Genomic DNA, 27,678 nt, shown 5'->3' with positions numbered 1-27,678 from the left:
TTACATCTATCCTCATTGAATTTTATCTTAGTCAAAAAAGAGCATGGATAGATGAAATATTTATACCAAAGAGCTCCCAGATTCTTTTAATAATCAGATTTAGCTCAATTTGAACCTGTCAAGATAATTTTTAATCTTATTCCTTTTTGTCACCTGCAAATTTTATGAGCATGCCATCTCTTCTTCTATCCAAATAACTAAGAAAAATGTCAAATAGCACAAGGCCAAGCACAAATCCTTTTGTGCATTCCTCCGGAGACCCCCTTCTAAATTGACAGTCAGCAATTAAGGACTTTACGTTGGATTTGGCCGTTGAAAATGTTCCAACTCTACTTAATTGTATTGTCTAGCCCACATTTCTTCACCTTTTTTGTGCAAGTAGGATGAAAAATTTCTCAACTATTTTACAGAAATATAGGTAAGTTATATTTATAGTATAGTTCCTTGTTCTAGGAGAATCTGTCAAAAGGAATCTAAGAATATTGTCTAAAAAATAAATGTGTGGATTGAGAGTCAGGCCTAGAGACTGGAGGTCCTAGGTTCAAATCCGGCCTCAGACACTTCCCAGCTGTGTGACCCTGGGCAAGTCACTTGACCCCCATTGCCCACCCCTACCACTCTTCCACCTAGGAGCCAATACACAGAAGTTAAGGGTTTAAAAAAAATAAACCAAAAAATAAAAAGAAAAAAGAAATGTGATTAGCCTTGTATGGTCTGTCCTTAATGAATCTCTGTTAGCTTAGCATGATAACTACTTCCCTTTTCAGATATTCATTAACCATCTCATAGTAATATGCTCCAGAATTTTACCAGGAATCCAATTACATTTCATTGGCCTATAGTTAGGAAATTCTTTTTTCTTCACCCCAGAATTCTATAATTTATGTTTTAGTAATAGAGTATAAAATTTGACTAATATGGAGATAAGTTTTGCATGACTTGACATGTATAACCTATATCAAATTGCTTGCCTTCTCAATGAGGGGAAAGTGAAGGAAAGAATTTGGAACTCATAAATAAATGCATTTATTTATTTATTTATTTATTTATTAGGTATGTTTTCCATGTTTCCATGATTCACTTTCTTTCCTTCTCCTCTTTCCTCTCCCCTCCCAGAGCCAACTAGCAATTCCACTAGGTTGCATACGTGTTATCCTTTGGTACCTATTTCCACATTATTCATTTTTACCACAGAGCAGTCTTTTAAAGCTGAAACCCCAAATCATAAACCCATATAAACAAGTGATAAGCTATATGTTTTTCTTTTGTGTTTCTACTCCCATAGTTCTTTCTCTCAATGAGGATAGCATTCGTTCTTTCTCATAAGTTCCTCAGGAATGTCCTGGATTATTATATTACTTCTAGTAGTAAAGTCCATTATGTTGGATTGTTCTACAACGTTTTACTTTCAGTGTATGTACAGTGGTCTCTTGGGAACTCATAAATTAAAAAAATTAATGTTAAAATATTTTTACATAAAATTGGGGAAAAATTAAACATCTTTTTAAAAGAGAGTATATGATTCAATTCAACAATTATTCAGTACTTGTTATGCAGTAGGCATAGGATTCAAAGACAGAAATAAAAAGTCCCTGCCCTCAAGGTGCTTACATTCTGGAGGAGGCTGGGAAATAAATATGCCTATAAGTAAATGCAAAATAGTGTAAACAAAGTAATGTGGAAGAAGCACAATTGGGGAGATTAGGAAAGGCTTCTTGTCAGAGAAAGTATGGGAGCTGATCTGTGAAAGGAGGAGGTAGGAATTCTGAGGTATCAAGGCAGGAGAGAGCATTGTACCCACCCTGACTGGAAAGTAGGTCAGTTTAATACACATACTTTTAGCTGTTAGCCTTGATTCCAGTTCTCCCTGAATCTTTTTTCCTGGTTCCATCAAACTAGTGTTCTTCCTTCTCTCCTTTTTCCATTCTGATTTTTCTTTCATAACCTCACATTTCTATGAAAATCTTAACACGAGAGAATAAAAGAGAAAGGCGAATCATACATATACCATAAAACTCCCAGTTATTCCCCTATAAGTACAATCCTGGGAAACTGTTGGACCAAAAAAAAAAAGCATCTGAGAATGATTAATGCTGATGGAACCTTTTACTTCAGTGGTTTACCTTTCTGTAAAACATATATATCCCTTTCAGCTTTACTATCTTGGTGCCAATATCCATTTTTATAGGACCATAGAGCCAGAAGTAAAAGGAACTTTAGAGGCTATCAAGTTAAATCCACTCATTTTACAGATGAAGAAACTGAGGCACGGAGAGATTAAAGACTGCCCAAGATCATATAATTACTAAGTGTCTGAGGTGGAATTTGGGCACAGATCTTCTTGATTCCCAAGTCTAGCACTCTCTGCTTCCCACTGCCTCTTTGATCTGAGTTTTGTTGCCATGTAAAATTGTCTTAATTTAGATAGTTGTTAACATTGTATATATTCTTTTGGGTATGCTTTTTTTATTCTGTATCATTTCAGAAATGTTTCCATCATTCTTTGAGTTCATAATATTAATTATTCTTTATGATCTGGTAATATTTCATTACATTCTGATGTCACAATTTAGCCATTTCCCAAACTTCGGGCACTCACACTGTATTTCCAACATTTTGCTTATACATGTGCTTCTATTTCTTTTCTTTTCTTTTTTTTTAACCCTTACCTTCCATCTTAGAATCAATACTGTGTATTGGTGGTTCCAAGATAGAAGAGTGGTAAGGGTTAGGGAATGGGGGTTAAATGACTTGCCCAGGGTCACACAGCTAGGAAGGGTCTGAGGCTAGATTTGGATCTAGGACCTCTCATCTCGGTTCTCAATCCACTGAGCCACCCAGCTGCCCTCCCCCCCCTTTTTTTTTTCTTTTAAATGACATTTTATTGCTGCTGTTTGTCTTTATTGTCATAGTCATTTCTAGGGAGGAAGAAATCCTTTCCTTGTCACATTGAACTCCCTCCCTGTGACAAAGGAAAACACTTCAGCAAAAATATCCAATACAGTGATTCAATTTCACAACATATGTATAACATCCTACCCCAATATTCTTCCTTCTCCCTTTTCCCTGAGTACTCCATTGGAAAGGAGAGGGGTGTGTTGCATTATCTATTCTGGGGCCTTGCTATGAATGTTTTTCTACAGATGAGACTTTTCTTGCTGTTTCTGACCTTTTAGTGATATAAACCCAATAATTGGATTATTAGATCAAAATGACAACTTTGTAACTTTTATTGCATAATTCTAAATTGTTTTCCAAAATAATTTAGATGAATTTACAATTCCGCCATTAATGAATCAACATGAAAGACCAAACCAGACATTTTATTTTTAGGCTTACTCCTTGGATTCTTTATGTCCAAGAAGATACATTGTATGACCATTTTTAAAAATTTTGACTTGTTTTAAATTTGTGAACTTTATTAAGGAATGTCCTTAATCCTGTATCCTTGGGATTTTGTTATTGTTTTCAGTAATGGTAATCTGGTAGGTGGAGCATTGTACTTGGAATCTGTCTTCAAGTTCTGGCTCTGCCCTTTTGTAGTATGAGCTTGGACTTAGCTTTTCTGAGCTTTGGTTTCCCTCTCTACAAAATGAACATATTTACAGCCTACTTCCTTTTGCCCTAAGGATCTCAATATATCTTAAATTTTAGATTACCTGATAGAAAATGGAGTAGTTCTCACTAAATGTAGTTCAATGTGTCTTCTCTGTTTCACTCCAGTTAGAGTAGTCTGAGATAGAAGAAAGTGAAACTAGAAACATTTAGTAAAAACTGCAGAGAAGCTGATTTTGACTTAATATTAAGAAAAACTTCCAAATAATTAGCTGTCTCAGAGATTTCTGGGTCCTATTTCTGGAAGTCTTTAGACAGAATCTGGATAACAGCTTGTCACAGATAAGCTGAGACAGTGAAACTAGAATTACTTATTGTTTAACCTTTGAGGGGAAGTGTTTTTTAATTTTTAATTTTGTAGGGTTTGCTTAATCTGTTTTTTTAAACCTCTCTGTCATTTGAGATCAATTTAAAAACCTTCCAGATGGAACCTTTTAGAACTGCTGCCTTTTTAATTCATATTTTTACAGGTTTCTTTGTATGATCTCTTGGATCCAAGAAAAAAGACTTTGTCTCTAAATGGGCCCAGATCTAAGTAGCCCAAAAGGTTGTATGTTAAGCCCTTTGCTGGTTGATCATATAAACTAATTCTGATATTTTAATACTTATGACCAGGAGTGAAGCTATATAATGCCTGCATGATGGACAAAGAATTAGAAGCTGAAATCCACCCCTTGAAACATGATGACAAAACATCTCAGAGGAATTTGGAAAACCGAACTGAAAAGGATGACCTTTTTAAGAAAGCATCTCGGCATTCCCAGTTTGCCCAGTGCCGCACAGTGCTTTTTTTCTTTTCATTATTTACCTGTCTCTTTGTGGTATTTATCATCTCATTCATCATCCCATGTCCAGATCGACCAATATCACAAAAAATGTGGAAAATAAACTATGAGAGAGCAGGTAAGTCAACTATAAGTATGTTCCTTTGTGCCTTACTCTACCTTTCACTGGACTTTATTGTGAAGATCCAAATGCCCCTGGGGCTAGATTGTGTTAGAGGGTCAGTGGAGCTATGCTTTTTTTTCTGTGTAGGAATGGCCTAGATCTGTGACAGCAAACCTATGGCACATGTGCCACATTGTCTATGGATACGCAAACTGTTTCCCAACCAGAGTTCATTACTAGAAAGGTAGAGGGACTGGGGGAGCTGCTCCCTTCCCCCCTCTTCACTGCACTGAGGACATTTTTTCACTTTACCCACCCCTCTTCCCAGCAGCCCAATGGGAGTACTTTCTCTTCCCTGTCTGGGATAAAGGTGGGGATCGTGGGGTGCATAGGACACAAAGCAAGGGTCCTGGGGCAGGGGGCTTGGCACATGGTCTCTTGGGTGGGGGCAGGGTAGGGCACAGCACTCAGTCTCTAAAAGTTTCGCTCATCACTGGCCTAGATAGGAAATGAGTCCTAAGCTGTTGCTATTGCTTCCTTGGAGTTGTAGGTGCTGTTAAAAAAAAAAAAAAAAAGAAAAAAGCAATGCAATTAAGAAATGAGAAATAATTAGTTTCCCTCAAAATGTAACTTGCCTGAGGGCAGTTAGGTGGCTCTGTAGGCTGAGAGTCAGGCCTAGAGACAGGAGGTCTTGGATTGAAATGTGGCCTTAGTTATTTCCTAGCCGTGTGACCCTGGGAAAGTCACTTAATCACCATTTCTTAGGCTTTACTGCTCTTCTGCCTTAGAACCATGGTTCTAAGGCAGAAAGTAAAGGTTTAGAAAAATGTTAACTGGCCTGCTTTCCCTTTTTTAAATAGCCAGATGTTAAAATAAAAAAAAGTTGGCCTCTTATTTACTCACAAATGGGCTAGTAGACACAAAGTCTACAATAAAAAAAAGTGAATGATTTTTGGTAAATTTTGTATTTCAAACCGTTTAACCAAGGTGCCACCAATAACCCTTAAATCTGCAAGTATCAGATAGCATAAATAACACTTTTACAAGACTCTTCCCTCACTGAAACTGAAAGCTTCTAGTTTTCCTAAATTGACTGTTGAATAGAATCAGTCTTTTCAAGACATTCCATTTGTTTCATAATGGTCAGGAAAACAGTAGCATGTGGTACTATTTGAGTGGATATGAATTTTAATAATTTTGAGAATGCTTCTTTGTGCTCAGCTTTGAGAGGCCTTCTTGATAGAGCATGGAAAAAGCATTGTCAGCTCTAACATGCTGTATAAATTTGAGCTGTTGTTACTGAACTCTAGATCATCTTTCATGGTCAGAAATGGAACCAAGCAACTTCAGGAATGAACTGCCCTTGAATTTTGGGTATAGTTGCTCCACAACTATGATTGTCTTTGTTGAACCTTAAACTCATTCCAGCATCCATTGGGGCCCTCTGTTAAAAAGAAGCAAAAGGAAATAGTTTTTACTTTTTCCCTAAGAGGAGTAAAATGCCTTCAGCTAATCTAGGGGAAGTGCCAGATGTGAAACAGAAAAGTAGTGGAACGAATTGATTAATTCATCCATCTCTAGTCCTCTGGCCTGCTTCATATAGTTAACATAAACATTTCATATTTCAGAGCTTTTCCTTCTTTTCGTTCCATAGAAAGGGGACAACTGGCAAAAGCAAAAGTCAGTGCTGCTATCACTGGATGGCAATTTGGAACTATGCCCAAAGGGCTTTGAAAGACTGCCTGCCTTTTGGTCTAGCCATACCACTGCTGGGTTTGTACCCCAAAGAGATCATAAGGAAAAAGACTTGTACAAAAATATTTATAGCCACAGCCCTTGTGATGGCAAAAAAACTGGAAAATGGGGTGTGTGTGTCCATTGATTTGGAATTGGCTGAACAAATTATGGTATCTGCTTGTGATGGAATACTATTGTGCTAAAAGAAATAATGAACTGGAGGAATTCCATGTGAACTGGAATGACCTCCAGGAATTGATGCAGAGTGAAAGGAGCAGAACCAGGAGAACATTATACACAGAGACAGATACACTGTGGCACAATAGAATGTAATGGACTTCTCTACTAGCAGCAATGCAATGATCCAGGACAATTCTGAGGGACTTATGAGAAAGAACACTATCCATATCCAGAGAAAGAACTGTGGGAATAGAAACACAGAAGAAAAGCAACTGCTTGATCACATGGTTTTATGGAGATATGATTGGGGATATAGACTCTAAACGATCATCCTAATGCAAATATGAATAATATAGAAATAGGTCTTGATCAATGACACATTAAAACCCAGTGAAATTACATGTTGGCTATGGGAGGGAAGCGTAGGGGGAGGGGAGAGAAAGAACATAAATCATGTAACCATGGAAAAATACTCAAAATTAATTAATTAAATACAATTTATAGGGAAAAAAAGTGCTGCTGTTATGATATTCCTTATTTACCAAATGTTTTTTGTAGTGTTCTCATTAGAACTGTTCTTCCTATTACTGCATGTATCTAAAGCAGTAGGAGAAAGTACTAGCTCTATATGTCATGGAAGTTAAGTATAAAAGGAAAGAACCCATATGGACAAGCATGTTCATAGCAGAGCTTTTTGTTGTAGCAAAGCATTGGAAACAAAGCTGATGTCTATAAGTTAGGGAATGACGGAACTAATTAAGACATGAATCAATAGAATAGTATTATAAGAAGTGATGAGAGGAATGGGATTCAGGAAAACCTAGAATGACTTGTATGAGCCAGCACGGAATGAAGTGAGCAGCAGAAACAGAATTCTTTTTACAATAACTACAATTTTATAAAGGAAAACAACTATGAAAGATTTAAGAACTGTGCTAATTCAAATGACCAGTTATGACTTCAGAAGAATGGATGGAGCATTCTGCCCACTTTGGGCAGGGAGATGATAGACTAAGAAGTGTGAAATAAGACATACATTTTATTTATTTAAGTTTTCCATATTGTTCATTTTTGTAAGTGACTAATCTTATAAAACCAAAACCCCAAAACATATATTCAAATAAACAAGTGAAAAACCACATGCTTTGACCTACATTCCAAATCCAACAGTTCTTTCTTTGGAGTTGGAGAGTATTCTTTGTCTTAAGTCCCTTAGAATTATCCTGGATCATTGTACTGATGATAGTAGCTAAATATCACAGTTGATCATTCCACATTATTGCTGTTACTGTGGACAATGTTTTTTTCCTAGTTCTGCTGGTTTCACTCTGCATCACTTCATGTAGGTCTTTCTAGCTCTTTCTAAAAGCTTCCTGTTCATCATTCCTTACAGCACAGTAATATTTCTTCACCATCATATACAATTTGTTCAGCCATTCCTCAATTCATGGAATTTCCAATTCTTTGCTACCACAAAAAGAGCAGCTATACATATTTTTGTACAATTAGATCCTTTTCCCATTTTTTTAGAGATATACATTTTCAAAAATGAAATGTGCACATTTATTTTGCTTGGCAATATGTATTTGTTTGGTTGGGGGGGGAGAGAGAGCTGGTGGATGATGAAAATGACAAAAAAGAGAAAAATGAAATAATAAAAAAATAAACAGAAGGGCAACAGTAAATTTAGAAGGGACACAATATTCTTTTTTTTAAATTTTATTTAATTGATTAATTAAGAGAATTTTTCCATGGTTACATGATTTATGTTCTTCCCTCCCTTCCTGCCATTCCCCTCCCATAACCAATGCGCAATTCCACAGGGTTTTACACGAGGACACAATTATTCTAATGATGAATGTTCATTAACTAATTCTTATTCAAACAGACTTATTACTTACTCCCCAAATTTTGACTGTGGTAAGTCACTTGGGCTCCCTGGGTGGGCTTTTTTAGATACCCAACTGTAAAATAGCTAGAGGATAAAGTGGTCACTGAAGTCCTTGCTAGCCCTTTGCTTGCCCAAAGGCAATTATTGATGCTTATTTGTTACTCTTTTTTCAGTAACCTATGACTTCATGATGTTTAAAGATATAAATAAGGACAGAGTTCAAGATGTTCTTTTTCTTCACAAAGATGGTGGCAGCAGCAGCAATGGTTTTAACAGATCCTGCACAGATGAAGGTAATTTGGCTTCTTGCTAGGAAGAAGGAAAAAAACCTGCAATGACTTCTCAGGCACAATTCAGAGTTACCAAATACAAAAATTCCCTTCCTGTTTCTGACAGAAACATATTAGTCAGGAGAGCAAGTGTTTGGCACCAAGTATATATATGTGTGTTGGCTGAATTTGTAGGTAGTGATTTTGGAGCGATATTTTTGTTAATCAGTTGAAGATACATAAACTTGAAAAATGAGGAGGCACACACAGTACTTTCATTTGACAGATACTGTTGAGGCCTAAGGTGTGTAGATTGGTGGTATCAAACTCAAATATAGATTCCTGTACAAATCACAAATTAGCATTATCTATATCATTTTTATTAGTAAGATAAAAATGGATATTTATGTATGTACGTTTATTTTGATTTAATTTGTTGAGCATCATCCAATTACACTTTAGTTCAAACTGTACCTGGGAATGTTCAGCTATGTGGGATGGGCCTGGAATCCTAGACTATATGAGTATCATAGGATTTGGATTCGTGTATAATATAAGTAGAGAACCATTGAAGATTTTTTAATGAAACTGATATATGACTGCAAATATGATTTTGGAATAGACCTCTTAGGAGGCTTTTGTTATAATTCAGGTTAGAAGTAGTAAAAACAGAGGCAGGTAGGTGGCATTGTGAATATAGAGCCAGGTCTGGAGATAATAGAAGGTCCTGGATTCAAATCTGGCCCCAAATACTTCCTAACTGTGTGACCTCGGGCAAGTCAGCTTCAATTGTCTAGCCCTTACTACTCTTCTGCTTTGAAACCTTACTGAGTAAAGATACTTAGTAAAGATTCTAGTAGTTAAGTAGATAAGAGTTTTAAAAAGAGTAGCAAAGACCCAAACTAGAGTGGTGGACATAGGAGTGGGAATGAAGAGCTAGAAGAAAAGACATGAGAAGAATAGAATCTGTTCAGAGAGAGGGATAGGGACTGGACCCATGATTTCATTGGTATAGGAAACTCCTTTGACTGTGGAAGTAGAACCCAAGTCTTCTTTCCTCTGAGGCCATCTCTATTCACTATTCCATACTGCCTCTGTAGGATCTACTGGACTTAGTAAATATCAGTGACAAGGGGAAAGGAGGAGTCAAAGATGACTGGGGATTCCACTCTCGGACACTTTCTAGCTGTGTGACCCTAAGAAAGTTACTTCACCTCCATTTTCCTCAGTTTATACTCATCTGTAAAAAATACCAGCACCTCCCTCCCAAGGTTGTTGTGAGCATCAAATGAGTGCTTGGCACACAATAAGCCCTTTATCCATGTTAGCTAGGGTGCTTTTTCTCCTGGGTGACTGCTGTCATTGTAAATAGGGAAGCATGGGGAAGATGGAGATGTCAGACCCTCGGCATCCTAACGGCTAAGTGGAGATTTGGAACTAAGTTCAACCATAATTTGTTTTGCATCATTAAATATGGTTGGAAATTTGTAACAAGAGGTGCAGACTTGGGAGCACCTTACATGGAAGTGATAGTTGAAGTTGCTATGTAGCACATAGACAGCATGGTATATAGAAAGAACTCTGTGTCTCCAGTCAGAAGATTGTAATTTGAGACTATGACCTTGTGCAGGCCACCTAATGGCTTTGAACCTCTAATTTCTCCTCTCCTTAGAGAGCTAGAATAGATTCATTCCTGAAGCTCCTTCTACCTCTAATTCATTGGACAAAATTGCCAATAGACAGAGTTCAGAGAGAAAAGAATCAAGGTCAGAATTTTGGGGAATATTCCCTGTGAATGAAGGCTTACGGGAAAAAAATATGTGTTTAATATGTCAAGAGCCTAAACCCTGTGCTAAAGACTCCACTTAATAAAGGAGTATCAGATAATAAAGGAGTATCAGAAGGAAGGCAGGGAGAGGGGGGGAAGTGGGGAAGAAGGAAAATGAGATTAAAAGGTGATTATGGAGGCAGCTGGGTGGCTCAGTGGATAGAACCAGGTTTGGAAACGGGAGGTCCTGGTTTCAGATCTAGCCTCAGACACTTCCTAGCTGTGTGACCCCGGGCTAGTCACTGAACCCCCGTTGCCTAGCCCTTACCACTCTTCTGCCTTGGAACTCATACTTAGTATCGATTCTAAGACAAAAGGTGAGAGTTTGTGTGTGTGTGTGTGTGTGTGTGTGTGTGTGTGTGTGTGTGTGTGTGCTCGCGCACGCGTAAAATAAAGAGGAGATTATGATACTCCTAGCAAATGGACCAAGTAACAAACAAGATTGTTGTATATGTAAGGAATGACTTTGGGTTTCCTCTCCTAGGCTTTTCTTCACCATGTACCTTTCTTGCTGCTGTGTCGGGTACCAATGGCAGCTTGCTCTGGGATAGGCCTGTTGCTCAGGACATTGCCTTCATAGAGTGTGTTGGCCCCCAGGGGATGGATGAGCCACCCTGGAGCTGCTTCATTGTGGGGAAGCCCAGATCTCTCATTGCAGTTAATTCTTCCACAGGTAGGAACAACAGGTGGAGCATATTTATATTTTTTCTTACATTTTCATGGTCTTTTAGGGAAAGAAGGGGATGGCATAGGAGGATTGTGTCCAGTGACATCAAAATCTGACAGTTCAATAAATGTTTATTAGGTACCTACTATGTTGGGGCCGTTAGGTGGGCAGTGCCAGACCTGGAGATCAGCCATCTTCCTCAGTTCAAATATGACCTCAAATGCTTACTGGCTGTGTGACTCTGGGCAAGCCATTAAAATCTGTTAGCTTCGGTTTCTTCATTTGTAATATGACCTGGAGAAAGAAATGGCAAACCACTATAGTATCTTTTCCAAGAAAACCCCAAATGGAATCATCAAGTGTCAGACACAACTAAACATCAGTGAAATGGTGAGGATCTCCTAGGCATTAGGGGAGGGAGATAAAAAGACAAAGTGACACCATTCTCGTCTTCAAGGATTTTATACTGTTGTCGATTTTAAATTAAATCTCTAAAAAAGCATTTGGCACCCTCTCAAAAGAACCATGCTAGGACTTCATTAATTCAGCCTAACCTCATTTAAGATGGCATATGCTAAAAATATATTCTGTTTAAAATTTAAACCTAGGTGCATAGGAGTTATATTGCTCCTTGGGTTGTCCACCCTTGGTTTGTGAAGGAGAAACCATTGCCACAGTAGATTTTTTTTCTTTTTTCATGATGTCCTTGAAGTGATCCTACCCAACCTACAGGATTGAGCGCTTTAGTGGAAACTTTTTGGATTGTCTTAGCTCTTGGTGACCAGGAAGTCTCAGGTTTGATAGAAATAGGATGAAGAAAAAGGATGTCAAGACAAGCAGTTCTCTCACATGCATGTCCATCAATATGCTTCTTTATACAATCTTGGCCTTTAAACCTCTTTGGCAAGCATGCTATAAGGCAAATACTAAAATTTGGCTAAGAAAAACGCCACCCTTGAATATGAATGGATCCTGTAAAATGGACACTTAAGTGCAGGAAAAAATGGAAAGGGAAAGGAAGTTGACTTTATACCTTTAAAATACTGGATAGGAATAGATTATCAGCAAAGTATGAAATAACTAATACAATTGAGAAAATATTAGGCATATATTGTTCCAATTTGGAGGAAGTAAACTAAATAAACCTAATGCTGAGATCAGAAACTCCTAAATGTGATTTGGCTTTTTAGGAGATAAATAGATTAGCATGTTTTCAAGCTCTAAAATATCATATGTGTGAAGAGCTGATTCAGAACTTCCCTGATCATTGTAGTTTACAGAATATGAAAGAAAAAAAAGAACAGGCAGTAGAAACAATTTCAGGGAATGAAGAAATCCAATGAGATGGAAAAGGAAAACTATGTGTAAGGAGATTTTAGTATTAGAACAAAAATTCTAATTTCAAGATTTTTATCCTGAGAAATTCAGTAGATCCTAATGGTTTTTTTTTTAATTTTTTTTTATTTTAAACCCTTAACTTCTGTGTATTGACTTATAGGTGGAAGAGTGGTAAGGGTAGGCAATGGGGGTCAAGTGACTTGCCCAGGGTCACACAGCTGGGAAGTGTCTGAGGCCGGATTTGAACCTAGGACCTCCTGTCTCTAGGCCTGGCTCTCAATCCACTGAGCTACCCAGTTGCCCCCCCTAATGGTTTTTTAAAAAAAGATATTTTATTTTGCCATCTACATATAATAACAATTTTCCACATAAGTTTTCTGAAGTTATATGATCCAAATTGTCTTCTTGAGAGCAGGGACTGCCTTTTTTACTTTCCTTTGTATGTCCAGCACTTAGCACAGTGCCTGGCCCAGAGAAAGTGCTTAAGAAATGCTTAAAATTTTTGAGTTCCAGACGAAAGTTAATGTTTGTGAAAGCCCTTTTGAAAGGTGTAATGTACTATTCAAATAAAAGGTATTGGTTGTTTGTTTTTTTTGCTGAAATTGGAACCAGCAATTTCTGAAATTAAGTTCAAATCATAGGTATTTGCAGGCACTGTGAAATCTTTACTAAGAAATCCTAGTCTTTTAGAATATTACTTTTTGAAGTAAGAGTTGACTTTTAGAGCCACTGCTTACCATTAATATATTGTTTTTCTTTCAAGGGGAAACACTGTGGAATCAGTCTGACACTTTTGGAGGTAATGCCTCAGTACTGCGCCCCTTCCTGAATATACCTGATGTGAATGGTGATGAGATCCAAGATTTACTACTCTTCACCAAATCAGGGGGAGAGGTACAAACATGGAGCAAATTTTCTTTCATATTTTCTGGTGGAATAGAAGGAATCATTTTTCAAGCAATAAGATACTTTCTCTATGATGGAAAGCATTATAGCTATTACATGTTTGTTTTTTTCCTCTGGCCCTGTCTTGACTACTTCTCTTTCTAGGTCTAATTGATTCTTATTACAGGCTCTTTCTTTCAAGATCTGCTAGGTAGTTGCCTCTGAAATGTGCCTCCCCTTCCTTTGCCAAAGCCTTTACAAAGCTACCAAGGTGGCTAATTTCAAGGTATTGGTTTTAAAAAATAATCCCATTTCTGTTTTAGGCCTCAAAGGGAAATCTTTATGAAGTGAAACTCTTAAATAGGAGAACTTTTCTAAACCTTAATTTTTTCACCTTTTAGGGACCAACCTGAAGAGCCTTTCCTTTAGAAGGCCTACTGACTATTAGTAATGATGATGATAACATTCATATAGTGCCTACTATGTGCCACAAGCACTACAGGTTGGGTTTGAACTCAGGTTCTCCTGACTCTAGACCTAGCCTCTATCCAGTGCTCTGCCTAGCTCTCCAGTGGCACAAGAGTGAATAACTGAGTGCTCCCAAAATGGTCTGATCAAGAGCAAAGTGTGAATGCTTGCCCTCTTGGTCCAAGTTCTGCAAGTTCCTGGTGTTGGCTTGGTTGGAGTTCTAGTAGCTCCCTGCTAGATTGCACCATCAGCCAACTGGAAAGCTTCTGCAGGTTCAGGGTAACTGGGCTGAGGGCTGGATCTAAGATACTATTCTTCTCCTGATGTTTGGGGATTGGGCTGGATGGTGTTTTTCTTTTGTTTTCCAGATTCAAAGTTACATCTTTTCAGGCAATACTGGCGACCAGATTGGTTCTACGCACAGCCTAAATCTAGAAGGAGAAGTTGGTTATATCATGCATGTCACAAAGATCGGCGCCTACTATGTTATTTTTCATTCTGGTATTTTTTTTTTTTTGCTTTGTACTGGCCCTCTCTTTAAAAAAAGTGTTTTGTTTTTTTAATTTTAAATTAAGTACTTATGTTCTCTCCCTCCCTTTGGAAAAAAAAAAAAGAAAGAAAAGCAAATTTCTGGTAAGAAATATGCTCAAGTTGGCAAAATAAATTTCCACATTGGCTACTAAAAATGATGTCTTATTTTGCATATTAAATCCAACATCTCTCCATTGGGAGGTCAATAAAATGTTTCATCCTGAGGTCTCTAATTGGTCATTCTAGTGAACAGAATTTCCCTCTTCCCCTTTATAAAGAACAGAGAGGTAAGAGAAAAGGAATGTGCCCAACACCAGTGGTCAAGGTTTGATATATTGGGCTTTTGCTCCTTGGTCCCCCACTTTTTTTCCCTTTTCCATAGCCCAGTCACAGGTTATCTTTTTTTTTTCCTTTTAAAATTCTCTTCCTCTAACTTAAAAGATACACCTCCTCCGTTAAAGTTTGTTTAGCTTAGAACTAATCTCTCCCGTAATCTGCACCTCCCTCTAATTATCCCTTTTTCTTCTGTTTCCATGTCAAGTGAAATGTATTCTGCAGCCAACTGTGTATATTCTTCCTTCCTTTGATTGGTTTAGATGAAAGTAAGGCTTTAATTTTACTTGTTTCCCTTATCCTTTCCTCCTCATTTGCTTGGTCTTCTACCAAATTATGCCAGGTAATTTCCTTTTCCTTCTCCCTTTTTCCTCTTGGTGTATTCCTTCTCCCCTTTTCCTTTCATATTTTAAAATCATCAAAACATTTTTTTTAAAAACCACTTCCAAGCCCCCTGTCCTTTTAAACTTTCTAATCTGTGATGACAATATGGTTCTGAAGAAGACCTTTTTTTTTTTCTTGTTAGAATGTAATCAATCAGTTCATCCTTGCTCAATCTCTTATTACTTGTTCACGTTTACCCTTTTAAGCTTCTCCTGACTGCTGTTTTTCAAAGTTTCTACATAGCCCTGGTCTTTTAATCAGGAATGCTTGATTTCAGTAATGTTCTATTTTTCTCCTTATATGATTATATTCAATTTTGTTGAGTAAATTATTCTTGATTGTAAACCTAAATCCTTTGTCTTCTGGAATATTCGAATCTCTACTATTTCATAGAGGTGGCTGCTAATTATGTATGATCTTGATTGTTGGTTCCTCAGTACAGTACTTGAATTCATTCTTTTTGGATGTTTGTAGTATTTTTTTTTTCTTTGGCCTGGAAGCTCTAGATTTTGGCAATGCTTTTCCTGGGATTTTTCATTTTTGTGTTTCTCTGAAAAGGTGAACAATGAATTCTCTATATTTTTACTTTGCTCCCTGGTTCTAAGAGATTTTCTTTTGTGATTTTTTATATTTCTAGCCTTTTTCTGGCCATGACTTTTAGGCAGTCTTAATGATTCTCTCCTTGATAATGTTTCCCAGGTAGCTTTCTGATATGAGATAACTTATGCTTTCTTCTACTTTTTTAGTCTTTTGGCTTTGTTTGAATATTTCTTATTGCTTCTTGGAGTCACTTATTTCTCTTTCATCCATTCTAACTTTCAAGAAGTCTCTTGTTTGGGTTAGTGTTTACAGGTCTTTCACCAAGCTGTTAATTGTTTTTCCAGTTCTTTCTTCTAGAGCTCTCATTTCTTTTCCAATTATTTCTTCTAGTATCCTCATTTTATTTATAAGACTGTTTTTAGGTCTTTTCCAGAAATTCTATTTCTACTTGTGCCCAAGGTTAAGACTTGTTTGCAGATGTTTTTGATTCACTTTATTTTTCTGGATTTGTATCTTGAACATCCCTGTCACCATGATAATTCCTTATGGTGGAATTCCTTTTTTGTTTGCTTATTCTTCTAGTACAATTTTGGACTTTGTCTTAGGGCCAGATTCTCTGTGCTTCTAGAAGAAATGACTAGGCTGTTTTGGATCATTTTGTGTTTTTGGACCTTAAGCTGCTTTCTTAGGTTATTGGTTATTATGTTATTCCAGGATAGCTTAGTCTAGGCACCTTCTAACTTTGAGTGCTCCCAAAATGGTCTGAGCTAAAGCAAAGTCTGAATGTTTGTCCTCTTGGTCTAAGTTCTGTAAGTTCCTGGTGCTTGCTTGGGTGTGACTACATCTGTGGGCTTACCTTTGGTTGGAGTTTAGTAGCTTCCTGCTAGACTGCACCATTGGCCAACTGGAAAGTTCCACAGATTCAGAACTGAATGCTTTCCTTTGGTTTAACCTTAACCATCCTCATTATTCCACTGTAGATTTCAAACTGGGCTTGGGGCTAGATCTAAGATCCTGCTCCTCTCCTGGGGCCAGTCACTCAATTACTACTTACTTTTTGTACTTGCTCCATACTCATTACATAGCCTAGGTTAGGATTGGTGAACCGTTTCCCAGTTTGAGTGACTAGAGGACAAATTCAAGCTGTCTGTGAGCCCCAGGATTATGGAAGAGAGCTGAGGGAGAAAGTGCTTGCTTTGAGCAGCTGGACAGAGGGGTGGGGAATACAAAAAAAAAAAATGACTTCAGGCAACTGGAAAGTGGGGGAACCGAGCAGCTCCTTGAGTGTCAGCTCTGCACGAGTGCCATGGCTTTGCCTACACGGGCCTAGGTCCTATAAGTACTCTTTATCCTAGAATGCCCTCCCTGAGTATGAGTCTCCTCATCTGCCCTGAATCCTAGTGCTTTTCCTTCTTGCCTTATGCACAGTCAGAGGCTGGTCTTCCTCTAAGGCCAAGGCTATATACTCCTTGGCCATTCCTGGCCATTCCCCATCCCAGAATTCACAGACCTCTGCCTGTGACAACCCATGCTGAAAAAAATAATTCAAATAATTTTTGTTTTAAAGTTGTTGTTTTTTTTTAATTTTCCATTCAATGCTTGTTGGGTAAGAGCTCAGTTGTAGAGCTTCCTTTTCTGCCATCTTGACTATTCTTCTAGCCATCTCAAATCTTTTAATGCACATTTTGTAAGAATTCGTCAAAGACTTTTGGAGAGATAATAATAGTTCCTATTAAAACAGAACACTTTTATTACAGTAGCCCATCAAAAGGGGTTACTATCCCCATTTTAAAGAGGAAGAAATTGACTCAGAGGAAAAATGAATTACTCATTATCACATTTTTAACAAGTATAAAAGCCCTGACTACAGCCCAGGCTTTCTGATTCCCAAGTCCAGGTTATTTTCACTATTCCATATTGTCCAATACATCTAATGCTTCCCAGTCCAGAAACCCTTAAGATTTTGGTGCTCAAGCTTAGATAGAAGATTGGCATTCTTTAGCCCAGGATCCTGTAAGCTACTACTTAGACCCAAACCTTTTAATCTTTTTTGTCTTGTGCAGCTTCTTCCCTCTACGGATATTCTCTAAAGGAACTTTATGAGGAAATGACTGGAAAAAGAAGTATATTTGAGGAAGATCCTTATATGAAGAAAATAATTGATAATGTTACCCATAGAATGCCTCCTTTTCACAGGTTTGTTTTATATGAAGTCATATTTTTTTACATCTTCATAGTATGGTTGATATTCATGTCTGCAGAGGAGGAGGGGGAATCTTTGCTAAAGAGAGAAATTGACTTGTGCCAGTGTTTTTTTTTTTAAATAATTTTTTGCTGGCAGCTTTAATTTTATGTCACCTTTATTTCTCAATATATCCTTTCCCTTCACATTCCCAAATAGCCATCCCTTTTAACTGGTTAAAAAAGGGAAGGAACAATTGGGCAAAACTAGCTAGCACATTGACAAAATATGACATTATAAAGTTTTCTACATTCCAAGTCTTTTCCTCTGCAAAGAAAGACGTGCTTCTTCATAGGCCTTGAGGGTCAGGCTTGGGCTTTAGTTCCATAACATTCAGTGTTGGTTTTTGTTGTTCTTTCTTTTTCTTACCAGTTTACATAAGTCTTCTTTAGAGTCATCATAATCATTTTTTCTTACAGCATAATCATATTCAATTACAATAGTGGTTCTTAAAGTGGGGAGGGGCATGAACTTGTATTTTTTATACTTTGATAATTATATATTTCAATTTAATTAATTTCCCTTGAAATCTTTGTAGTGTATTGTATTCATTTAAAAACATAATTCTGAGAATGGGTTCATAGACTTCACTGAATTGCCAAAAGGATAAAATCCATGACTCAAGATTAAGAAGTCCTACTTTATGGTACCTTCAAGTACCACAGACTGTTTAGCCATTTCCCAGTGGATGAGCATTTCCATTGTTTTCGTTTCTTTGCTAGCACAAAAAATGTTGCTATATTTTGGTGTAAACGGAGGCCCACATGAAAACATGATAGAACAAAGGCTAAAATGTTAAACAATTTAAAGAGAAGTTTAGTGTTATGTTTTATATTCAAATCTTGAGGAATAAAGAATAAGCAAAAGTAGGGATAAAAATCAGGAGACAGAATTAAAGAGGAACATTCAGCCAATACTAAATGCCTGTAATAATTAAAATTAAGTTATGAGGCTGTTAGTTGCTTTAGTAGCTTTATTACATCAAAGTGATAGTTAAGAGGGAGAAATGTAGGAAAGAGGTAGAGAGTTGAATAGCTTACTACCCTATATGCCATTCTGATGGAAACCAACTTGCCACCCACAGAGGCTCCTTCAGGTCCAATCTCCAGTCAGAAGAGTGTGAGAGTTGCTGGATCTCAGCTCAAAATCAGTTTTCTCTACCCACTAGCTCTCCCAAGTCGCATCTCAAGAACCAATCCTTTAATTTTCCTGGCACTGCCAGGAGATGAGGGTGGTGGGGGTGTAGTGCTTGTTAGATCAGTTTTCTGTGGAGGAAGTTTCCTATCTATCCCAGCACGTCTCAAAGGTTAATGCTGATGGATTACATCAAAACAAAGGGAGGGGAATTTCAGGTCTCTGATTGATTACATCACAACAAAGAGAGGGGAATTTCCTTCTCACATGCCTGCCATATGCAATGCTAGGAACAAAACAAAGGGAAATAAAAAAAGATGTGTTTCCAGTGATCAAGAACTTACTGTATCATGGACGTAATGAGACATGGCCCTATAAATCTAATATGATTAAGAGGAAGTATAAAATGCTATGAAATTAGAGGGTGGCTAGGTGACCCACTGAATTGAGAGCCAGGCCTAAAAATGGGGCATTCTGGGTTCAAATCTGGCCTCAGACATGTCCTCCCTGTGCCACCTTGGACAAGTCACTTAAGTCCCATTGCCTAATCCTTATCACTCTTTTGCCTTGGAACCATACCTGGTATCAATTCTATGATAGAAGGTAAGGTTTTTTTAAAATGCTATGAAATGGGATGAAAGAGGGGGGAAGGGGAAACAGAGAGCATTATAGGTCTTAGAAAAAAAGACACTGAAGTAAGAGAGCATAGAAGAGGGGAAGTAGAACTCAAGTGTTAAAGGCAATGGGAAAGGCCTCCAATAGTGTTCAGCATTTGTCTGCAGGATAAAGTCCAGTGTTGAACATCAGAAAGATCTAGAATAGTGGAGTAATGTGATGAGATCCTGTGCTGGGCCTGGCATATGAAGTAGGTTCTCAATAAATGCTTGCTGATTGAAAATAGTAGTTGAAGAGGGAAAGGAGAATAGAGAATAGTGAGGGAGGTAAGTCCCATGTTTTCCATATAAATTAAATTCTTTTTCTCTTCCAAATTAGAGGAAATGACTTGGCTGGATGACATTTTCAGGTCAAGAAATTGGAATTCAGCCATGTTGGTGATCTTCCCCAGGGTCACAGAGTTCACTGGGACAGGTTTCAGAATCAGGGTCTCCAAATCTAGCATTCTCTCCCTTGTATCACACCAGTAAGAAATGGTTACCAGAGATTTAAAAACAATCTTATGCAATTCATTATTCATTGGAATCTTTCTATAGGGTGTTCATCTTGTCTCAGAAAAATTTCAAAACAAGCCTTATATTATCTCCTTTTTCATGGATAATTTAACTTTCTACCCCATAGAAAAGAGTTTAACCAAGAGAGAAATTAAATCCTAAAAGAATTTAAATTATATGTTAAGTATTTTAAAATAGCATGTTTTGCTTTCTAAGTGAATAAGAAAGTATCCAGAAATGAGTTGTTTTGTGGAACCAAAAATTCACAATTCTACCTCACTTTACAGTTGCCTCCAGAGGGAGGGAACAAATTTGAAGGAGCCTTATTTCTACTTGTTTCTGATTGGCCAGTCCCATTCACCAGTGTGAGCACCCCTTCCTTTTCATTATTCAGTTTTGTCAGTATTGGAAACATGTTAGTCTAGTTATTTCTCCCCAGAAGCCTTTACTCAGTTGTCTTGCTGGTCTTTCCCTTGCTTTTGTACTTAGCTCGGGAGCCATCCGCTACCTAATGAATATTCCTGCCAAGAATGACATATTCCTTGTGAAATCAGATGCATGTGAGATGCTTGATGGGCAGAAGCTTACTACGAAGTGGACCTTTAATGCATCTGAAGTTGTGAGGTATCCTTGGCCTCTGGAGCAAGGGACTATTATTCAATGTATGAGATTGTTCAAAAAATTGGGAATAGCTTTTTATCCTGGGGCAGCAGATAGAGCACCAGGCCTGGGGACAGGAAGACTCAAGTTCAAATCCAGCCTTGGTCACCTCCTAGCTGGGTGACCATGGGCAAGCCATGCAACCTCTGTATACCTTCTTTTCCTTTGATGGTGATGATAGCACTCACCTCCTCGAGTTATTGTGAGAACCACACAAGATAATTTTAAAGATTTGAGCAGTGCCTGGTACGTAGTAAGCACTCGGTAAATGCTTGTTTCCTTCCTTCCTGGAGGGAGAGAGAGAGAGAGACAGTTTATTAAGAAGAGGAAGAAACCTTATGTAGACTTCCATTTACAAACATCTTTAGGTAAATTATCTGAACAGTCTTATTATAAGATGTTCTTTCATTTTATAGATGAGCAACAGACTTGTTGAGATTAAATGATAGGCTGTAGGTCACATAGCTGGCAGGACTTTTGAACCACTGACTTTTTCCATTAGCCTATGCTGTTCAGTGTGGAAAGAGGGACACTACCATCTTTTAAATCTGCTGCTGCCTAGGATATTAAAAATTCTTAATACTTGAAAATTTTTTGAAAAATTAAATTAAAAAATAAAAATAAAGAAAAATTTAAAAAATCTGCTGCAGCCTAGAGGCTGAGCATAATTCTATGCTACGTTTGCCAGCCTCTTCTCTTAACTGGAAGGAAGAATTTTGCTTGGAAATGAAGAGCTTTACACTATCTCTCTCAGGGGCAAGGAAAGCTCTGACATTCATTGAGTTTGTTTAGAATCGTTGTTTATGTACTGCTCTGCTAGTTCCCTGGAATGTTAATTATTCTAGTGTAACTAACTAAAATTTCTTTAGGAATCTCCATTTTGACCTACCTTTTTTTATCCTTCCAGAAAACCAGTCCTTGGCTACTACAAACCAGATGCACTTGCTATAGTCCTTGAAAATGGAACTGATGTCCAAAGAAAGGTTTGAACGAACTCCTTTGCTCAGTTCTGTCTTTCCTTGAAGCTTGAAGCAGATAAGTCTGGGCAGCTAGTGTGCTTGGACCCAGTATATTCCTTGGATAAGGAATAAGAAGGGGCCTGGGAGATGAAGGGAGGAAGGTACTAGACAGAAAGAGCAAAAAGCTGGAGACCCAGGGTCAGGGAAGGTAGGATTTGTGGTGTCTGGCCTCTTGGGATGAGCATAAAGAGGGGCAGAGAGATGGTCACCTCTGTTGAAAATACTTTCTTGTGGGTGGCTCAGTGTGTCTCAGTAACTCTTGGTGCTGCCAAATTAGCATTGGCAGATCCATGAAGGTCAGGTGGTGAAGGGGGTTTTCTGCCTTTCATGTTGCCAAATTGAAGAAATTAAAGGGCTAAGTGACAAAAATGTCCTTGGCTGGCAAGTGCCATATGGTCTCTCTCTCAGGCTTCTGTGAGAACATTACTTCAAGTCCTTTCCTGGCTGTGGTTTATGTGGGATCTAATTCAGGGCTAACCAAGGAGATCTCACCTCTCTTGGGGTGGGGACAGCATCTGGCCTAGTTGAAGGAACATTGCTGGATCAGTCAGTCAGCCAACAAGTGTTTATTAAACACCAACACACCAACTATGGGCCAGATACTCTACTAGACACTGAGAATGTGAAGAATAAAACAATATCTGCTCACAGGACACATCTATTCTCATAAGGGAAATAATAAGTACACACTATGTGACCCTGGGCAAGTCACTTAACCATTGTTGCCTCAGTTTCCTCATCTGTAAAATGAACTGGAAAAGGAAATGGCAAACCACATCAGGAACTTTGCCAAGAAAACCCCAAGTAGGGTCATGAAGGATCAGAAACGACTAAACGATGACAAAAATGGAAGTATGGTGATACATGAACTGGAGCTGTATGCTTACTGGTAACTCTACCATTGCAGATGGTAGAACTTCTTGGAAACTTACAGTTTTAGAGGGTGCCCAGAGCAGTGAGAGGCTAAGTGATTTGCCCAGCATCACCCAGACATCATGCATCAGAGGTGGAACTCAACCGAGGCCTTCCTGGCTTTGAAGTTGGCACTTCATTTACCAGCATGCTGCTTCTGTATATCAGCGTAGACTGAATAAATACAGTCATTAGGTACCAGAGGGGTAGGAGAGGAGGACACTAGCAGTTTGGGGGAATTGGGAAAGGCTTTGTTTAGAGCAGTGGTTCCCAAACTTTTTTGGCCTACTGCCCCCTTTCCAGAAAAAAATATTACTTGGTACCCCTGGAAATAAATTTTAAAAAATTTTAATAGCAATTAATAGGAAAGATAAATGCACCTGTGGCCATCACTACCCCATGGATTGCTGCAACACCCACCAGGGGACAGTGGCGCCCACTTTGGGAATCACTGGTTTAGTGATTTAGTGATATTACTTTCAGATAGTTCCCTCTTGAGTGAAGAGAGCAGTTCTGTGAGGTGATAGAGTGTGTTCCAGGTATGGAGTGAGCCAGAGCAAAGGTATGCAGACAGCAGAAGTTCATGCCATGGGAGGTGCCAGGAAAAGGAACCATTTGGCTGCATCACAGAGAGCAAGATAGGGAATGATGTTTGATGAGCCTGGAAAATTAGGTCTAAGCCAGGTTGTGAAAAGCCTTTCAAGCTAAACAGAGGTGTCTGTACCTGCTGTACCTGCTTCTGGAAACAGTAGGGAGCTACTGAAATTAGTTGAGTAGGGTAGTGAGGCAGTCAGGGCTGTACTTAAAGAAAATCATTAGATAGCAGTATGTAAACTAGATTGGAGGAGAGACTTGAATTAGAAAGACCAAATTAGGAAGCTGTTATAATCATCAAGGTAAGCAACCTGAAATAAGGTGATATTGTGTGAATAGAGAGAAGGGATGGTGGGGAGGTAGAAAAGACAAGATTTGGCAACTGATTGTATATGTCAGGTGAGGAGTCAAGGGTAACACCAAGGTTATGGCTCTGGGAGACTAGAGGAATCATGGTGCTTTCCATAGAAATGGGGAAGAGGTGGGATTTTAGCTGAAACTTCAGGGAATCCAGGAGATGGGGATGAGGAAGGGAAATAGCCAGTAAGATGTCTGGAGTTGGGAGAGGAATGGCAAGATGGCTGGCGCCATTAATCATAGAGGTTGTGGAAAGTGGAGAAGGGCTAGGTGATGAAAGGCTTTACAAGCCAAACAGAAGATTTCATATTTGATCCTAGAAGTAGTAGGGAAGTGATGAATAATAAAAAGTAGCATTTATACAGTGCTTTAAAGTTTACAAAGTACTTTACAAATATCTCATTTTATCCTCGTAACTTTGGGAAGATAGTTTACTGATTTCATCATCATTTTGTAAATGAGGAATCAGAGGCAAAATAACTTGCCTAGAGTCATATAGCTAATGTGTCTGAGATGGGATCTAACCCCAGGTCTTCCTGCCTCCAGGTCAGCTGTGGCCATATTGACTTTGAAATGTCTGCAGGATGTACAGTTTGGAACTTCCAATAGGCCACTGGTGATGCAGGGCTAAAGTTCAGAGGAGAGGCTGGGATTCTTCAAAAAGCCTTTGGTGGTTCTCTGTTGCCTGTTGCATAAGACAACCTCCTTTGCCTGGTCCTTGATAATTGGGCACAACTGTTCATACCACTGCTCTTTAGAGTTGGCTCTCTAAACACAACCTTTGCCTTACTCTGCCTAGTTTTTGCCCAGAATGCCCTTTTCCTCTTAGCTTCCTTTTGAATTCCTATTCATCATATAAAGCCCACTTTTTTCCAGGAAGTCTCTGTCTCCTCTTTCCCATCCCCTCTCTCCTCTCTTCTTTAAGCAACAACCTTATACCCTCTTGGCCCCCATGTAGAACTTTGCTCCCACTCTCTAATTCACTACCTCACTGAAAGGCATCTTAGTGTAGCAGATAGAAAGTTTGGCCCCAGAACCAGGAATACCTCAGTTCAGGTCCCACTCATGATATAAACGAAAGTGTGGCCTTGGGAAATCATTTAACTTTTCTGTAGTACTCAAGCAGCTCTCTTAGACTGCTGCAGAGAAGGCACCAACCTGCGTTGATGGAGGGAATCACAGGTTCACTTGTCCCTAGGATTCACTTACATGTTACTTTTTGTCTTTTGTGTAAACTGCTTGAGTGCAGGGAGCCATGTCTTCTCTTGTGGCAAGCAGCTAGCTCTGTGGCTCAGGAACAGAGCCCTAGAGTCCTAGAAGCTTGTGTTCAAATCTAGCCTCAGACACTTCCTAGATTTTGGGCAAGTCACTTAATGTCAATTTTCTTAACTGTAAGATGGAGATAATATCACCTTTTTTCTAGGGTTTAAATGAGATAATGTTTGCAAAACATTTACTACTGTGCTCGGCACATAGTAGGCATCATCATCATCATCATCATCATCATCATCCAACCCTTCCATCTTCTTCCACAGACACTTACTAGATAGATAGAAGGAAATGTGGTCTCTACCATGTAGGGCTTCATTGTTGTAAACAGCTCCAGAGGGGCAGTCATTGTGACAGGCCAGTAAAAGCCCAAAGTGCAGGTCAGCTGGCAGCTGCATCTTGAGCCCCCCACACTGCCTCCCATTCTCTTGTGTAGGCACTTTCCCCAACATGGCTCTCTCCTCCCTCAGATCTCGATTGTGGACATCGCCTCGGGAGTCCTCCTTTGGAGCCTGCCCCTGAGCTTAATGCCAAGGAGTCCAAAGACAGCCACCATGCAGACAGCAGACCGACGTTCTGTCTTCTTCTTCTGGGGCAGTAGTAAAGTGACTGGCCCCAACCAGACGGTATGCAGCGACACCATACTGAACCTTGGCTTTTGGGTCAGAGCCTGGGTTCAAATCCCAACTTGGCCTCTTCCTTTTTCTGCAGAATTCAAGAGTTAATGATTCCTAAGATTCCTTCCAACAAAATTATTTGATCCCTTGGGGGAGACATAGGCCACGAGAGATGGCTAAAGAATGTTTGCTAATGGCAAGTGCCCAGAAGTCCCGAGTGCACCAAGATGTACTCCAAGTACATTAACTATTCATGGTTTTTGTTCTCTGTAGGAAACTGTCGACTTCCAGCAAAACGTGTATATGTTTCACCCCACTTTGCCGGACAGTCTTTTGGAAATTGCCAACTTTACCCAAAACATTGTGGCCTTTGATGGTAAGTGGAAATTCTGGCTTGAGGAACCTGGATGCTCATCTCCCTTTTGGGTTTTTTTTTGGGGGGGAAGGGGAGTGGTTTATTTTCTTAAGCCCTTATCTTATATCTTAAAATGGATACTAAGTATTGATTCCAAAGCAGAAGAGCAGTAAGGACTATTAGGGGTCTCATAACTAGGAAGTGTCTGAGGCCATATTTGAACTCAGGACTTCCTGTCTCTAGGCCTGACTCTCTATCCACTGCGCCATCTAGCTGCCTCATCCTCTTTGGTTTTATTTGGGAGCAGCCTGGGAGGGTGAGCTTTTCTGAGGGAAAACATAGGTCTTTTGGTACATGGTCAGGGGGAAGGTTGATATTCAAGGGCCCCCTTTTGTCTCCCCTGCAGTGGTGATATTTGAGGAGAATCACCATGCCTCTTATGTGTTGCTGACTGGGCCTACGAATCAAGACCAGCCTGGACAGGTGTCTTTATCAAAGCAAAAGGTGAAGGAAAACATCCTAAATAGTAAAGTGATCTGGCTGATAAAGGCAAAGCCTGACAGTGACCAGACCATTAAGGACCGGTTTTATGAGCTGAGATACAGGAGGGAAAAATGAACTCATCAGTCAGAGGGTTTCTGTTTTTTTCCCCCTTCATTTTTTTTTGTCCTTTCTCCCTAAGAAACCAACTGAAGAAATTAAAAATCCAAGAAAACTCTACTTTTCACATAGTCTCCAAACTGACCTATCTTGTACAAAGGCCAGAAGCACAGTTTCCTACTCTTGCTGAGACAGAATTGGAGTCATTTGACCCAAGTCTCTCTCCAGGTGCCTTATTCTGAGACTCAAGAGTTTTGATTGGCATTTTGTAAGGAACAATTAGAAAAGGTAACTCAAGGGAAGTTATATTACATCTCTTCTAGCCTCTAACCCCACTTTCTCTGTGTGGCTTCACTCCTTTGCCCTGGGCATTTCTGAAGGGGGGAGGGGGATTTTTCCCCTTGTGATTCTCTGTGAGGCTTAGTATGTGGAACCTAACTGAATTCCAAACAGATTCTCCCTCCATGGTCTCTCGTGTTCACAGCCATGGCCAAAGTTTCTCTAGAAATAGTCTTAGGAGGTCCTGCCTACCCTTTCCCCTCCAAGTTAAACATGAGGCCATTCACTTTACTGTAGGGCCAGCTTATTTCATTTCTTCTGAGATTTTCTCTTTCCTCCTTGAAGACATAATGGGCTCTGAGACTGCCAAGTTAGTGTGTAAGAGGGATGGGACACTTTCTTGGTGATAACTCTTTCTGGGTTAAGGAGCATCTTCATCTAGCCAAGTTCAAGGAAGCCCCCAAGGTTCCTGAGGAAGGAAATAAGGGAGCTGGGGTTGGGTTTGGGGATTGACTCTGAGATGCTGAAGCCTTCGGGAATTTCTGAAGCAGATCATAATCTGGGACTTCAGATCATCCCTCTTCTAGCCTTACTAGACTTGCTGTGGAAACACTTGTTCCTGGTCTGACAGCAGCATCTATTTTTTTTTAAGAAGTCTTTATTCTTTTTTTTTTTTAGACCCTTAACTTCGGTGTATTGTCTCATAGGTGGAAGAGTGGTAAGGGTGGGCAATGGGGGTCAAGTGACTTGCCCAGGGTCACACAGCTGGGAAGTGGCTGAGGCCGGGTTTGAACCTAGGACCTCCTGTCTCTAGGCCTGACTCTCACTCCACTGAGCTACCCAGCTGCCCCTACAGCATCTATTTTTGATTAAGATCCTATTTTTGATTAAGATCCTAACATCTATGCTGCACTGAG

General features: G+C 39.1%; 1 protein-coding gene across 1 annotated transcript in view; it reads left to right on the top strand.

Annotated features, from left to right (window-relative positions):
- Positions 1-27,449, top strand: part of FAM234A (family with sequence similarity 234 member A) — a 58,990-nt gene extending 31,541 nt beyond the window's left edge. Inside the window, exons 2-12 of the mRNA XM_044657632.1 lie at positions 4,231-4,518; positions 8,485-8,604; positions 10,893-11,081; positions 13,177-13,307; positions 14,135-14,267; positions 17,618-17,750; positions 20,589-20,723; positions 21,667-21,742; positions 25,381-25,536; positions 25,801-25,903; positions 26,289-27,449. Coding sequence (XP_044513567.1) covers positions 4,254-4,518; positions 8,485-8,604; positions 10,893-11,081; positions 13,177-13,307; positions 14,135-14,267; positions 17,618-17,750; positions 20,589-20,723; positions 21,667-21,742; positions 25,381-25,536; positions 25,801-25,903; positions 26,289-26,500 — 1,653 coding nt within the window. The 5' untranslated portion in view covers positions 4,231-4,253 and the 3' untranslated portion in view covers positions 26,501-27,449. The remainder of the gene's footprint in view (positions 1-4,230; positions 4,519-8,484; positions 8,605-10,892; positions 11,082-13,176; positions 13,308-14,134; positions 14,268-17,617; positions 17,751-20,588; positions 20,724-21,666; positions 21,743-25,380; positions 25,537-25,800; positions 25,904-26,288) is intronic.
- Positions 27,450-27,678: the final 229 nt, after the last annotated feature.

This window comes from Gracilinanus agilis, chromosome 1, assembly GCF_016433145.1.
Source record: "Gracilinanus agilis isolate LMUSP501 chromosome 1, AgileGrace, whole genome shotgun sequence".
Lineage (NCBI taxonomy): Eukaryota > Metazoa > Chordata > Mammalia > Didelphimorphia > Didelphidae > Gracilinanus > Gracilinanus agilis.
This window is presented reverse-complemented; position numbering and strand designations above follow the sequence as displayed.